The 13,429-nt window shown below is 47.6% G+C and overlaps 5 protein-coding genes across 5 annotated transcripts; 1 reads left to right on the top strand and 4 right to left on the bottom strand.

Moving 5' to 3' along the window:
* Window positions 1-599: 599 nt before the first annotated feature.
* N7469_010739 (J domain-containing protein) lies at window positions 600-3,222 on the bottom strand. The gene is made up of 6 exons (XM_056649644.1): window positions 3,106-3,222; window positions 2,949-3,033; window positions 2,652-2,878; window positions 1,909-2,563; window positions 906-1,844; window positions 600-834 (listed from the first exon to the last, which is right to left on the bottom strand). The coding sequence occupies exons 1-6, from the start codon at window positions 3,133-3,135 to the stop codon at window positions 680-682; spliced, it is 2,091 nt and encodes a 696-aa protein (XP_056496775.1). The 5' UTR covers window positions 3,136-3,222; the 3' UTR covers window positions 600-679.
* A 1,087-nt stretch (window positions 3,223-4,309) lies between these two features.
* On the bottom strand, window positions 4,310-4,813 carry N7469_010738 (uncharacterized protein; the record flags this gene model as incomplete). The annotated part of the gene is made up of 2 exons (XM_056649643.1): window positions 4,310-4,340; window positions 4,419-4,813. 2 exons carry the CDS (start codon window positions 4,811-4,813, stop codon window positions 4,310-4,312), a joined length of 426 nt encoding a protein of 141 aa, XP_056496774.1.
* A 1,283-nt stretch (window positions 4,814-6,096) lies between these two features.
* Window positions 6,097-7,144, bottom strand: N7469_010737 (uncharacterized protein; the record flags this gene model as incomplete). Its single annotated transcript, XM_056649642.1, has 2 exons — window positions 6,097-6,694; window positions 6,846-7,144. The coding sequence occupies 2 exons, from the start codon at window positions 7,142-7,144 to the stop codon at window positions 6,097-6,099; spliced, it is 897 nt and encodes a 298-aa protein (XP_056496773.1).
* Window positions 7,145-8,023: 879 nt separating this feature from the next.
* Window positions 8,024-9,723, bottom strand: N7469_010736 (aminopeptidase P family protein; the record flags this gene model as incomplete). The annotated part of the gene is made up of 2 exons (XM_056649641.1): window positions 8,024-9,405; window positions 9,603-9,723. 2 exons carry the CDS (start codon window positions 9,721-9,723, stop codon window positions 8,024-8,026), a joined length of 1,503 nt encoding a protein of 500 aa, XP_056496772.1.
* A 602-nt stretch (window positions 9,724-10,325) lies between these two features.
* Window positions 10,326-12,050, top strand: N7469_010735 (SSH4 family protein; the record flags this gene model as incomplete). Its single annotated transcript, XM_056649640.1, has 3 exons — window positions 10,326-10,806; window positions 10,889-11,194; window positions 11,260-12,050. 3 exons carry the CDS (start codon window positions 10,326-10,328, stop codon window positions 12,048-12,050), a joined length of 1,578 nt encoding a protein of 525 aa, XP_056496771.1.
* Window positions 12,051-13,429: the final 1,379 nt, after the last annotated feature.

The raw sequence follows: 13,429 nt of genomic DNA, 5'->3' as shown, positions 1-13,429 counted from the left end.
TTCCACATGCAACTTAGAGTATACTACAGCCCTGTAGTAGACAATTACTGGAGTAATTGTCTGGATCTCAGATCAGGTTCTCTGATTTACCGGTTCATGATGATTCAGGCTAGTAAGATATCGTTGTGCACTCGGGCAATACTACTCAGATAGTCGAGATTCACGTCCCAGCATGAAGGTATATCTCCCATCAAAGTGATCCTTGACAGGCAAGGTCAAACTACAAGCTTGTTGAAGTTGTACGTTACGCACAAAGACTCTCATGAAGTTGAGATGGGCGTACAACCCACCCGAACCCAGAGCGGCGGCCCGAGCTATAAAAGCTAGGGAGATGTTTGATCGATCGGAGCATAGTATAGCCGGCTTTTATTTTCTGTATTCCATGTCTATTTGCGACATTTAAAGGATGCGATAGATGAACATACAAAGGGAGGTGGGTGAAACCCCCACGAGAAGAGTTGAAGAATAATAGCAAGAACACGAACACCCCCCGAAGATACCCGATGAATATGATAATGGAAAAAGTGAAAAAAAAAGAAACCAGAGGTTGAAGTAGACAAATAGAAGAAACGTATGAAGATTTGAGAATGGCAAAACGCGGCAACCTTGGGGAATCAAGTCGGTGTCGAGGTTGCACAGTCCCCAGTACAATCCATCAATCAATGCAAGTTAAATGCGATCAATCCTCATCCTCCGTTTCCGTGTTGGTGTCGCTGGTATCGCCCGCGTCGCCATCAGTGTCACTCTCTTCACTGGAATCATCGGAAGCCTTCTTGGCCTTCTTCTTCGGGGCTTGTCCAGTCTTGAGTGCGTGCATCTGGCCTGCAATAGAGTCTAGAAAATGAGATATTATTAGTATTAAGTTCGGCCTTGATAAAAATAGCCTGTAGCGGGTCAGAACTTACCCTCATCCGGTTCGCTGATGTCGTCCTCCTCTTCCAATGCAGCCGCCTTGGCGGGATCTTCAATGTGCAGAGTTACGTCCATCTTGGTATCGAGACCCATATAGCTATCACAGACCATGTTCATGACAAAGTTGAAGTCACCGACCTGTGGAGGGGCTTGGAACTGCATCTTGAGTGTCTGCATGTTGAAAGTAGGCTTACCGGCCTCGTCGAGGATAGGTTTATCGAAAGTAGTGAAAGTGAAGGGAGGAACGGCCATCTTGCCTTGCTTGCCGTCCGCGAGGAAGATGTGCCAGCGCGGTGAGTGATCCCGGGCGAAGTAGGGAGCGTGAGCCAAAGGTGGTTGAATGGTCTCGATCTTGTTCTCGACCTTCTTTCCATCGACGACCTTTGTAGCGCGGTTCTTGGCCGGTTTGCGGCCCATCAAGGCATCCAAATCATCCTCATCAGGGTCAATGTCCTCGAGATCCAGTTCATTTACGGGAGGCACATTTGTGCATCCCGGCGGGACGAACCGAGCCTTTACGACCAGTTGTACCAGACTGCTGGGCGTAATCACCTTCTCTCCCATGACCTTGAAGAATGCCTTGGAAACTTCCAAGACGGGTAATTGTTGTGCAACCGAGATGGCATCGCTATACTGCTTTTCAGACAGGAGACCAGCACCCACAGTGAGCTTGCGTCGTTCAGGGTCGGGGATCTTCATATAACTTTGGACATTCAGATGGCTCTTGGCGTTCTCTCCTTCAACAGCTTTAACCACGGCCTCGGTGAAGTGAGGAAGTTGGAGAAGGGGCGAGGCACCGGGGGGTACAGCCTGGATCAAGTTTTGGGAGGTTTGGAAACTACCAAGGATAGGTCGGAGATTGCCAAATGCCAATGCGATAGCAGTGAATGCTTCACCCAATGAAAGAGCAATAGGAGCTGCTTCGTACTTTTCTGCACGTGCATCACTTATTAGCTTTTACGTTCAAATACACCAGATAGCTTTATAGAAACGTACCAGAGTCAAGCGCCGCATCACCAAGATCAATCCTGTCAAGATAAGCCCACAATAGAGCCAGAGTCTTTCGTCGAGTCGAACTATCCAATTGCTTCAAAGCCTCACGATCCTTGGCCGACAGCGCAGAGTTCTCTGCTAGCACCTTCGTCTCCAGTTTGGCCAGACCAGCCTCGGCCTGGGCACCCGTGAGCATATCCTTGAACTCTTCGCCGGAAGAGAGAGCGCTGACGATGCCACCGTCGGTAATGTCGTCCTTGTACTCGCGGAAGATGTTACCAGCACTAGCCACCAAGACACGCTCCTTGGTGTAGCGCTGGGAGCCATACCACCACTTTCCAACAATATAAGGAAGAAGAACTCCCAGAAGGGCTCCGTATACCAAAAGCACATACTTGCCATTACCCTCCATCACAATAAGCTTGGGAAGAGCAATACCAATGCTAAAGCTCTGCTTGCCATCGGGGTGACCATATTGAAGGTAGTTGTTGCGAATTTCCTCGTCTGTCAGGGCCTTGTAGGCCTTGGTGAGTTCGACGAAACGCTCATTGAGCATTTCAATAGTTTCATTTTTGGCGGGGTCGGGACGGATCTTGTCAGGGTGGTAGATCAAAGAGAGACGCTTATAATGGCGGGAAATGGCTTTCTCATCGGCGCTCTAATTCAAACATGGTTGTGAGTAATCACTCTTTCTGAGATCTGTCCCCAACAAATGCGCCGGGGGCCTTAAAAAAAAAGAAACATACCCGTGAAACACCCAAAACATCATAGGGGTCGTACACCTTCGTAGATGTTTTGGCCGTGACAAGAATTAAATATACCATCCAGGCCATCACAATATAGCCGAGAATGACTGTAACAATGCGCTTAATTCGGCGCTCCTTGCGCAGGCGCTTTCGCTTCTGTGCCTCAACGAGATCGGCATGTTGTGGTTTGAAATCTGATTTGATGCGGGGAGCAGTATTTTCAAGATCTGACATAAATGTATGATTAGCAATGCATCTTCTCCGACTGAGATAAGGTGAATTGGTCCGCTAAAATACCTTTACTGGGGCGGAGGAGGTTGTAGGTTAAAGGGAGTGTGACGAGGCCACTCAAGGTCAAGATGAAAAAGGGGAAGAATTGTCCCTGGTAAAATAGAAAATACAAGGATTAGTACATTCAACCGTCAAGTATGACGGCAGTATCTGTATCTCTTACCTGTTCATCATAGGTGTAGTCTGATGACATCTTGCGGCGAGATTAGGGCGACAGCGGATGCCGCCGCGGTGATTTAGAGATCGTAGAGTGCAGGGTCGTGGGCGACAAAGAAAGGCCAAAGTAAACGAGATGTGTTGAATTTCAAAGAGAGGTTAAACCATGGAGACCGAGATCATGGCGGAGGAAACTCAAGGAGCGATGAAAGGGAGCATCCACAAAGCTTCCTGATCTGGTGACGACCGTGTCCTCTTTGGTTCACGTGAACCAGGGACGCGGCAGTTTGTGGGGGGCGGTGAGTCCAGCCGAGCATACTACTACAGTATACAGTATACAGTATACCATATGACTGAAAGAGATTTCCATTTGAGTTGAATTTTATTATATAAATAACCTTAAGATATGCGAAATAATTATTTCCAATGTCCTACGAAGTGATGCAGTGCCCAAGAGACACGGTGGGCTTAGTGATGCCGAGACGAAAATGCCCACTAGGTGTTGACTGTAGATATTTCTAGTAACCAGTAAACAAAATCTTAATAGCTAGAACTTTACAAAAAATTGGTGAATATGATGATAGTAGAAATTTAAGAATCTTGTTGAGAGATACAATACTAGTATAGGCTACTGAGTGTACAGAAAAAGCCACTAATCTCCCCTTAGAATCATATATTGTCCGACGATATCCACTATATGCGGCGGCCAGGCACCACCCATGCGCGAGACGGAATAGAACAGATCAGCGAGCTTGGTATAGGCAGACTTATCCTCCGTAAGGCCCAACCAGGAACTCAAGCGTCAACGGCCGATTGCTCGGCCGGACTGCGAATTCAACCGATACGAACCGAGACGGGAAAGAGTCGTGACTCATCCACCAAGGGCGCGAAATCGCAAACCACGATCCACATGGCCGGGTCGAAAAGGACCAATCCAATACCCTTGAAGAGAGGAGTATCTTCATTGCTACAAGTCAGGGGACCCGTGATGAGTCCATGGGATCAGGTGTTCTTGGTTGCGTCATTTGGGTTGGTTTTTATAGCGGCGCGGTGGTTGGCGGAGGATACTTTTTGTTTAAGTCATCCTGTAGCCAAAAAGAAAGGTCGGCAGTATTTTTTGTTTTCGTAGATGCAAATCATGAATCATCGCAATCGAGTGAAGTCGTTTCTTTTTTTTGTTTTGTTTTAGGGCTGGAAGATATCCCGGCTGATCAATCTCCAATAGTGCTGGCGTTGCGAGTACTGTCGGAACGAGTCAGAAATACATTTCTCTTAGTTTTTTTGGGGTGCCATTTATCTGATGTGATTAGGTGTACTCACGGGTCGATATAGTCAAGACCACCGAAATACTCGAGCATACGATAGCAGAGGCTCACATCATCGCCTGGCTCCCCACCAAACAGACGACACTGTTCAGCTTCTAGCCCGCCAACTGCCCGTGAAGCATTATCACGGATTTGCCAGACCGTAAACCCAGAGTGCCAGATTGGGGCAAGGTTTACGGGGACCGGCGATCCAGGTGAAATGCATGCAGGGGTGGTATAGTTGATGGTAGGCGGTTCCGAAGATATAGATCGGGTAGTCCAAGTAGGCGATGGCACCAAAATTGGTGAAACCGGGAAATGATGACTCGTCGAGGTTGATATGTCTTGATTGTCGTTGACTTGATTGCGAGAACGAGGACGAGTTCGACGTCGGTTATGTCTCTGACCCATCCTCAGGCCAAAAACAAAGAAGCAGATATCCAAATCCTTTGTACAAGAAAGAGATGAAAAAGTTTCCTCAGCCGGGGTATATCAACAAGCACCGAATGATCCGACACAATATAAAGATAAAAAGGAAAAAGGAACTTTTAGTTGAAAGGAGCGACCATCACCTCCTAGAAAGGACGAGATGAGGTACTGAGGGAAAAGATTGGGGAAACGCAGGGAGCGGCTCTTTTTAAGTATAGCCGCGAGGACCAAGGGGGATGTCGTGAGTCAAACAAAAACGACCCGCTTTTTTTTCCTCACTCGGTGGATCCACCCGAGAAAAAAGTCGATCATCTCATGCCTTAAAAGAATGGCGAACCCTGACGCTAGGCTGCGAAAAGGCGTGATGTGCTGCGTCAGTCATCAGTCGAGTGACGCTATTTCCATCGTGTGATGCTATTTTGACTAATTACCGAATAGAGTCATTCTTTTTTAGTTTAGTCCGATTTATTATTATTATTTAATACTATAGTCACTAGTATTGTATGCCGTAGTTGGCCGATGAGGTGATGTCTTGCACCATCTACAAGGTTTACTTTTTCTTTTCCCAGTTTTCCTCTTTTCTTTGTTTGTCTCTGTGCAACCTACAAGATCCCTACAGTAGAACCAAATGGAATGTCTGAAACCAAAATTGCCTAATTATCCGATCTAGACACATAAAATTTCAATCAAGGGATGACGGATGACGTGCCAAGTACCCAAGCTTGACGGTCTTTGGACTCTCCGATGCCGGGCGAGTGCCGTGCGGACCGAACGGAGATCGCATCAGGCAACGTTCCCCTTTACAATGGACGGCGTACGGAGTACGGAATACTTCTTCTTTACGGATTTAAGGAGCAACATGACAAAGAAATTCGAGGGAACAAAAAAGTGGATAATAAAAAAATAATATTTGGAAGGAAAAGAAGATAAAAAAAAAATTGAAAAGCATTGACCATTTCGGAGATTCGTAACAGGCCTCCGAGATCCCAATGACTCTTTTCAATCTTTCGATGATTCAGCCCTGCTGAAAAATCTACACCAAATCAACACAACTTAAGAACCCGAATTTACATACGCACTCCGTAAAAAACCGGCGACTAGCTCATTTACTTGCTTTCGGACTTCGCACTGAATGCTCCGGCAAGCAAATATTGACCGCCTGTCGATGCCCAAAGCTATCCTGCTGGAAGGTGGGCCAGGCTTCGTAGCTCTCTGCTGCTCACTGGAGCATTCCTGAAACCTGCTGGAGCTCCATCAAGCCAATTTCATTCCAATAATGACCACACTTTTCCATTCTTGAAACCCGAAACACTGTGTGGACCATCAGAGAAAAAGGCAAACATTTTCACCTCCATGCTCTCCCTTGCAGGAAACTTCTCGGTCCCTGGCACCACGAAAGCTGTATGAGGCAGTGTCATACCTCCACCACCAGTTCGCTCGCTCTCACTGTCAAATTGCGTGAAAATCAATGCCTCTTGCGGTTGCTGCTGTCGAAGATAATACCATCTCTGATCCTCATGGAATGTATATTTGCCCAGCTCATGCCATCCATGTGGTAGAACCATGCGATTTGCAATTCGGTCCTTTCGCCAATTCACCGTGGCCCAGTCACAAATGGCCAGAGGATCTCGTTGAACAACCTTAAGAGGTCGCCAGACATTAATTACCAAGACCCGACGCTTCAATAGCTCGGCTCGCTCTTCTGAATCGGGAATCACAGATTCGAGATTGTGCAGTGCTCCCGAAGGCGTGAAATCGGAATGAACGCTATGCGCCGGGGCCCGGTTATTCGCAAGTAAGGCTTCATCCACGCTGAGGCATCGCACGCGATGGGCAAAAGTGACAGTTCGCGTGGCCCCCGTTCTGGACCAGATGATCAGCAACACTCCGCGTTCCAGGTGAAATGATGGTACTCCGTGCTCCATGCCGGAGTAGGGGGGTTAGGGGTTAGGACAGGGCAAGGTAGGGAAGGGGGTATGTAATACATTCCACGCATGGGATTCTGGACACTCACATCTGCCGCACAAGGGCTTCTGTCTTTGGAAGAATGAAATTCTCTAGTTGGCTCTGTTCTGCCACGTCCTTGAGTTCGGGCATATCATGCCACACATACTGAAACCCGTTCTGTTCCAGATTATACTCTGCTTCTGTCCCGCGAATATCCTGGATGTTCACGGGCTGATTCTGATCTGCTTCCTCCATCACTGCCATGCACGTTTCAGGCTTGGCTTTGGTGAAATCCACTTCCAGGGTCTGGCCTTCGAGTCGTTTCCAGAAGACTAAATTAGCCTCTAAATCCTGTGGTTGGCTCATTGGAACGAATGAATGTGACTAATCTAGAATCTTGTTGTCGATCGAAAGCGTGGCCCGATGAGTGGAATGCAGGTTGGTTATTCCCCTGGAATACCACGTTGCGGGGGCATCGTGTTTTAAATGATTATTGACCGGCAAGCTTCGAGTCCGAACTCTGTGCATAACTCAGTGGATACTCTGAGAACATGAATAGACACTCGTCAATCGACTCCGAAGTCGATCTTATCCAACCCCATTTTCACCTAATTGAGGGCGAAATGCGAATACGAAGCCGAACCCGAGGACTGACAATTTATGCATACGCTATCCAGGTGATCGTCTGTGGTGTCGATGAAAGCTGTCTACCCTACGAAGTGTTAATGTTGTAAGATCTCTGAATAAGCACTTCGTAGTTAGAAGCAGTGCACTTATGTATTTGGTTGGGTCAGTCAGTGACTAAGATTAAAGAACCAGTAACTAACTAGAGATCAACCTTGGTCTAGGCTCAGACAGCCTTGGGGGCCAGTTCGAGAGCAATACTTGTATGTCTACCAATAGTTAGGGCATTTCAAGTAGTACTTGAGGTTTGCGAGCTTGGAGAATTTTCTCCAAGATCGTGATCTATTGTTAAATCTGTCTTATGAAGACTCCAGTGTCGAAGTTCCAAACTGGAGTCATGCTAAAAGGCTGAAGTGACCCCAGGGCTTCCAAGGCTGAAACACCGGAGAACTGACTACCTAGTCTACTGCTTGGCAGTAAGAAGCAGCGAGACATAATACAATTGAATACTGTCTGTCTGCAACTGTCTTAATAGAGTCTAATTTTGTTGTTTCACGTCATGCTGGTATATGCGAGGATTACAGAACACGGGTGCTATATCGAAATTACCAGATATTGAGGTCACGTAGATCCACGAATAATCGCAAGCATCTCATCGCCTTTAGGAGCAGTAGTCAGGTTCTCATATCCATTCGCCGTGACCAGAATATCATCCTCAATGCGCACACCACCGATGGGCACATATTTGGCTGCAACATCAAAATCAATATACTTTGCGAATGGCTGCCTGCGCGCATTCGCAAGAGCCAAGGGCGAGAAGTAGATTCCCGGCTCTACAGTCACCACCATGCCCTCCTCCAGCAATGGCGCTGAGACCGTGCAAGGGGATAAGCATGTCGAAGGGCTCAAGATCGGACCATACTGGTCATGGTCGAAATCTGGATGCATGGCCATTATAGAAGATTCGGAAACATCATGGACTTCAAGTCCAACATGATGACCGAGTCCATGAGGGAAGAAAACTTTTGAGGCGCCGGACGCACGAATTTCTGCGTGCTTTCCGCCTTTGAGCACTCCAAGGGCCAAAAGACCGTCGATTGCAATGTCATGTGCGAGGTCGTGCAGAGATAAGAACCGTGTGCCTCTTCGTATTTGCTTAATGCATTCTTCTTGCATTCGTTCGACTAGTTTATATGTGTCTCGCACGTACTGATTGGGCCACTCTCCGGAGAGCGGGAATGTCCGAGTCACATCGCTTGCGTAGCAGTCCCACTCCGCACCAGCATCAAGACAAACCAAGGGCTTCTGATGCAAGGATTCATTATTCCGGTCGTAGTGAAGGACTGCAGCGTTTTGACCAGACGCAGCAATAATTTGATATGCCTGGTTGCGAGCGCCGTGAGAAATGCAGGTGTCTAGAAACAATCCTTCAATCTGCGATTCATTTGACATATGCTGGATACGCTCAAGGATTCTTCGGTGCGCTAGCCCTGAGACCTTATTGGCTTTTCGAATCATGCGAATTTCGTACTCATCTTTGACGCCTCGAGCTGAATCCATCGCAGGCATGAGTTCTTTCGTGTTTAATGGAAGTTCCGTTGGTAAGCCTTCTGGTGTTTCTGATTCGTGCACCAGATATAATGAGCTGTTATGAGGCCGTTGACTTAACCATGATTGCAACTCTGGATTCAGTGAAGATTGATAAAGCACACGGTCGACATCGTAGCGATCGCGGGCATCTTCGCGCGATAAGGTCGGGCCCATCCAAATTGCCCGGTGCAAATCGAAGTCTGGTACATATAACGTCAAGGTATCCAAGGCAACATCGTAAGTCAAAGCACAGTCTGGCTCATCCACACCACTGAGGTAATAGAAGTATCGACGTTGCCTGAACGGTCGCGATTGATCGGAATCTCGCCAGTTGATTGTTGGTTGACCCGAAAGGAAAATCAAACCATGAGAAACACCGAGCTTGCGGGCGACATTGCGCGCGTGTTGTTTGGCTATGATGCGGAGAGCATGTGATCAGCTTCAAGTTTGGCGCGCACCACCGGACTTTAGATCGAAGCGGAGCGCAAGCGATCATGAAAAGGATCACAGGGGAATTGCAGAGTCTCATTGACCTTCCTTCGTGGGGAGGGAAAAAAAACATAGAAATAAAAGGTATATAGGGAGAAGGGGATATCATAGTGAGACTTACCAGGGTATTTATCAATCGAGGTACCAGAGATCGCAATGCGAATGTGGTAAGAGTCGACAGAGTTGATGGAGACATCCCTCAAGGCACCCGCGTGGGGGGAAGCGAGAGATCTAGCACGCATGACCAGGATGGGAGAGTTTATTGAGGACTAGTGGTTGTAGGATGAGAGGGGTCACTTGTCACTCGTCAACTCTTAAGGTTCTCCAAGCAAGGAGCCAGAGGGGTTCGACTTCAAACAAGAGGGGAAAAGGGAGAAGGAAAGATGATGGGGGGAAGAGAGAGAGAGGGACAAGAGGGAGAGCGGCTTATGCCATAGTAGGGATGGACCGTACGATCATCGCCTATACTCGCAAAGTTGGACAGGTTTAGAGAGGAGAAGAGGGGGATAGGCAACTTCAATGCTATATATTAATCATTTACTGTGTATATCCCATGTTTTACGATTTTATCCTTCAAGGCCTCGACTCAAAAGTGGACCGCAAGCATCCGTTACAAGTCGATAACCCCATTCCATTCCCATTTTGGGGGGGAAGACTTGCTTTTATCCGCCTCCGTCGCCCACTTATCTCATCTTTCCCTCTGCAACTCTTCCTCTTCCAATCTCACTCCCCATCAACTTCCTTCCATCTGACTCATTTCTCCCACCTCTTTTTATACTTCTTTCTCTTTGATATATTTCTGTCATTCTTCTTTGGCTGTTTTATTTCCCCAAGTCAATGAACGATGCAGAGTCATGAGGCATCGGGCCCCGATGCGCTCGCAGGCCTTCCCTCCACCCTCAGCAAAGTGATAGGCTCCCCGACGACGTCACCGCTTGATCTCATTGCTTCAACCCACCCAACCGCTCTAGAATCCCCAACGGCTCTGTCGCAACAACAAATTCAAGATAATGTTCAGCATGTTCTCTCATCACTTTCTTCCGATTATGAAAATGGGCGTACTTTTGCCGCCAGTGGCAACTCCTCCGGCTCGACCGGTAAGGGTATCTTAATTGGGATCCTATCCGCCTTCGGCTCAGCGGCTATCGCATTCATCGTTCTAGCGATCTTCTTTTTCTTTAAATATACCCGTCGCGGGCGGATCATGTTGGATTCCATTGGTCGGCCTGGTGAATATGACGATGAGCAAGCGTTCGCTCGGGAGGAGGAAGCCGCCCTTGAAGACATGGATGACTTGTCGCGGTCGGAATATCTACGAGCAAAAGGTATGGCGAAGAACTTTTGTGTTACGCAAGCCCGTCCTTCTTATAAACCCAGATGGCTAACCACTATATTGCTCCTATGTAGCCTTCGTTCAAGCCAATCCTCCCGAATCTATGCAGACCGATATCTCTCTCTCCCAATTCCTCGCAATCCAAGAAAAAGGCGTCTCCGCCTGGGAATTCCAGCCTGAACTAGAGATCGCCAATTGCTTCGTGGAAGGGCGCACCGAAATAGAGTTCTTCGATTCCGAGTGTAGTGTGCAGACCAATCTCCCCATCCCCAAGCAGAACGAGGTCTACTACTGGGAAGCCAAGATCTATGATAAGCCCGATTCAACCATGATCGGTGTCGGGCTCACAACAAAGCCATATCCTCTCTTCCGCTTTCCTGGTAAGTTTTGCTCTACGATGATTTGAGCTACAAATCTGGTCTTGGTCGTTGCTAATTACGTTCAGGTTTCCACAAAACTTCCGTTGCATACGAATCCACCGGCCACCGCAGGCACAACCAACCATTCTCACCGACACCCTATGGGCCACCGCTTCTTCAAGGCGACGTGATTGGTGTCGGATACCGTCCAAGGTCTGGTACTATTTTCTTCACTCGCAACGGCAAAAGGCTTGAGGATGTGGCCCACAACTACCGAGCTCAGAATCTATTTCCTACAATAGGAGCCAATGGCCCCTGTAGTGTACATGTCAATTTTGGCCAAATGGGCTTCGTGTTCATCGAAGCAAATGTTAAGAAGTGGGGATTGGCCCCCATGACAGGCAGCCTCGCCCCACCGCCACCCTATGGCAGTGAACAAGGCAGCATTCTACTTGAATCGGGCCGTGAGAGTGCCGCCCAAATTTCGCAGCGGGTCTATCAAACTCACACGGCGAGGAGTTCCAGCATCGGACTCCCCCAGGCTGTCAGTCCTGGTCCCATTCGTTCTCCAACCGATATCTCACTTGCCCAATTAGCTCATGTCCCTTCCAACGAAGATGCTGGGGAAGGATCCAGTCGCCTAGATGATAACGAAAGCACCAATGCGCCTACAGCCGGAGAACCCGATGAGCATGGTGTCTTACCGCCGGAATATTCCAGTCCTGCGAGCAGCCGCAGGGGCAGTGATGCTAGCTTGGAATTTCCAGCACGGAATTCTAGAGAGTTGCAATATCCACGTGGTGATAATCACCAAGAAATCCGAAATCTGCCAAGCTATCAAGCTGCGGTCGATCGGGAAGAGAGTGATGAAGAGTAGAAACCAACATCACTACTCCGACATCACTCACTATTATACGTTCTTAGGAACATACTAACCCCGTATTGTTGATGGGCCCTATACACGGATGGGAGTCATCATTCTTTCACTCATATCGTTTCTTTGCTGTTTCAATTAGCGAGTTCACGGATGGCGTTATAGCAAATTTGGGCGGTCTGGTCTATGGAATCTGCTTTGTCTTCTTGGGCGGAATTCTTATATCTTTTTTTCTCTTCTGGATCGGAATCGGGGTTTCTGCGTTTTTTTTTTTCTCTTTTTTTTTTATTTCGGCCATTGGGATTCGCTCACGACTTCACGTACAGCGGACTGCGACTACAACTCGCGTTTGTCATTCGCTACCAATTGGCCTTGGCTCTTGTTATATCTATCATCAGACGCAGGCCTGTACATTTTGCCATTTAACATCCTCATACCCCAGGGAAACCATGCTCCCAGCATCAATCGAAAGTCCTAACAGTTTTTCTGTAACTCTTCGCCTTGATTTGTCTTTCACAGTAAACAAGATCAGAAGGTATTCCGTCGGTGTACTTTCTAGTGCTAGTATCTTTTCGTCGCGGACATTCTTTGAAAATCATATGCTAGTCTTTGAGCAACCTTTCACGTCTTTGAAGCCTCAGCTTGCAGATGCTGAAAGAAACATGTCGACGTGATCACCCGATGCAATGTTAACCACTGCATTAGCGATAGCTCTGGATATTAGCTCCAAGTTTTCTAAATATTTTGCCCTTAATACCTGATAGAGTACGTAGTGTGAATAGTATTCACATATAAACCTTTATAATGGCCAAATCTTCCTGGAGTGGACTCCGGTACTTCAATGCCTACCTAGGCATTAGGTAGTGATATATGATCCATGGCATTGCTGTTTATCAGCACCACATCACCATCCCCCAATCCGGTGACATGAACAGAGTAACTTATAATCGCAACTCGAACTGACCAGATCAACAAAGAAAAGAATAGAAGGACACAAAGAAACAAAGAAACAAAACCAGCGTCCACTTCTTATTTGAGAATCCAAGAAACTGCTGACTTCCGGGGCGCACATGAAGTGCCAAGACCCGCCCCCAACTTCCCCAGAAGATCGCAGCGTCTCATCTTCTTTCAGTCTCACTTCATTTTCTTTGTGATTTTCGCGGCCTTCATCTCGGAAGTTTTCAATGCCCTTTGAAGCCTTGTATAAATTCTTTAGACTACCTCTTGTCTCACTGTCAGGAATTTCAACAGCTCCCGAAGCTGTGTTCTAATATCGATCCCCACAAACTGGGCACTGTCGATTCAAGATATCTCACTGCCACGTCTGATATATTACTTGCACCCAATTGGAGCTGCAAGCGCCACACGTCTCGTGAAGGATT

Source organism: Penicillium citrinum (assembly GCF_028827155.1).
Source record: "Penicillium citrinum strain IBT 23319 chromosome Unknown utg000009l:1.0-4274883.0:1.0-4276374.0, whole genome shotgun sequence".
NCBI classification, from domain to species: Eukaryota; Fungi; Ascomycota; class Eurotiomycetes; order Eurotiales; family Aspergillaceae; genus Penicillium; species Penicillium citrinum.
Note: the sequence above shows the minus strand (reverse complement) of the source record. Positions and strands in the feature narration are given on the sequence as shown.

Bases quoted from the DNA above. Each gene is read 5' to 3' on its own strand.
- N7469_010739 (XM_056649644.1), bottom strand. From the start codon at position 3,135: ATGTCATCAGACTACACCTATGATGAACAG. The intron at 3,034-3,105 runs GTAAGAGATACA...CTATTTTACCAG, and splicing joins ACTACACCTATGATGAACAG to GGACAATTCTTCCCCTTTTT. The intron at 2,879-2,948 runs GTATTTTAGCGG...CATTTATGTCAG, and splicing joins CCTCCTCCGCCCCAGTAAAG to ATCTTGAAAATACTGCTCCC.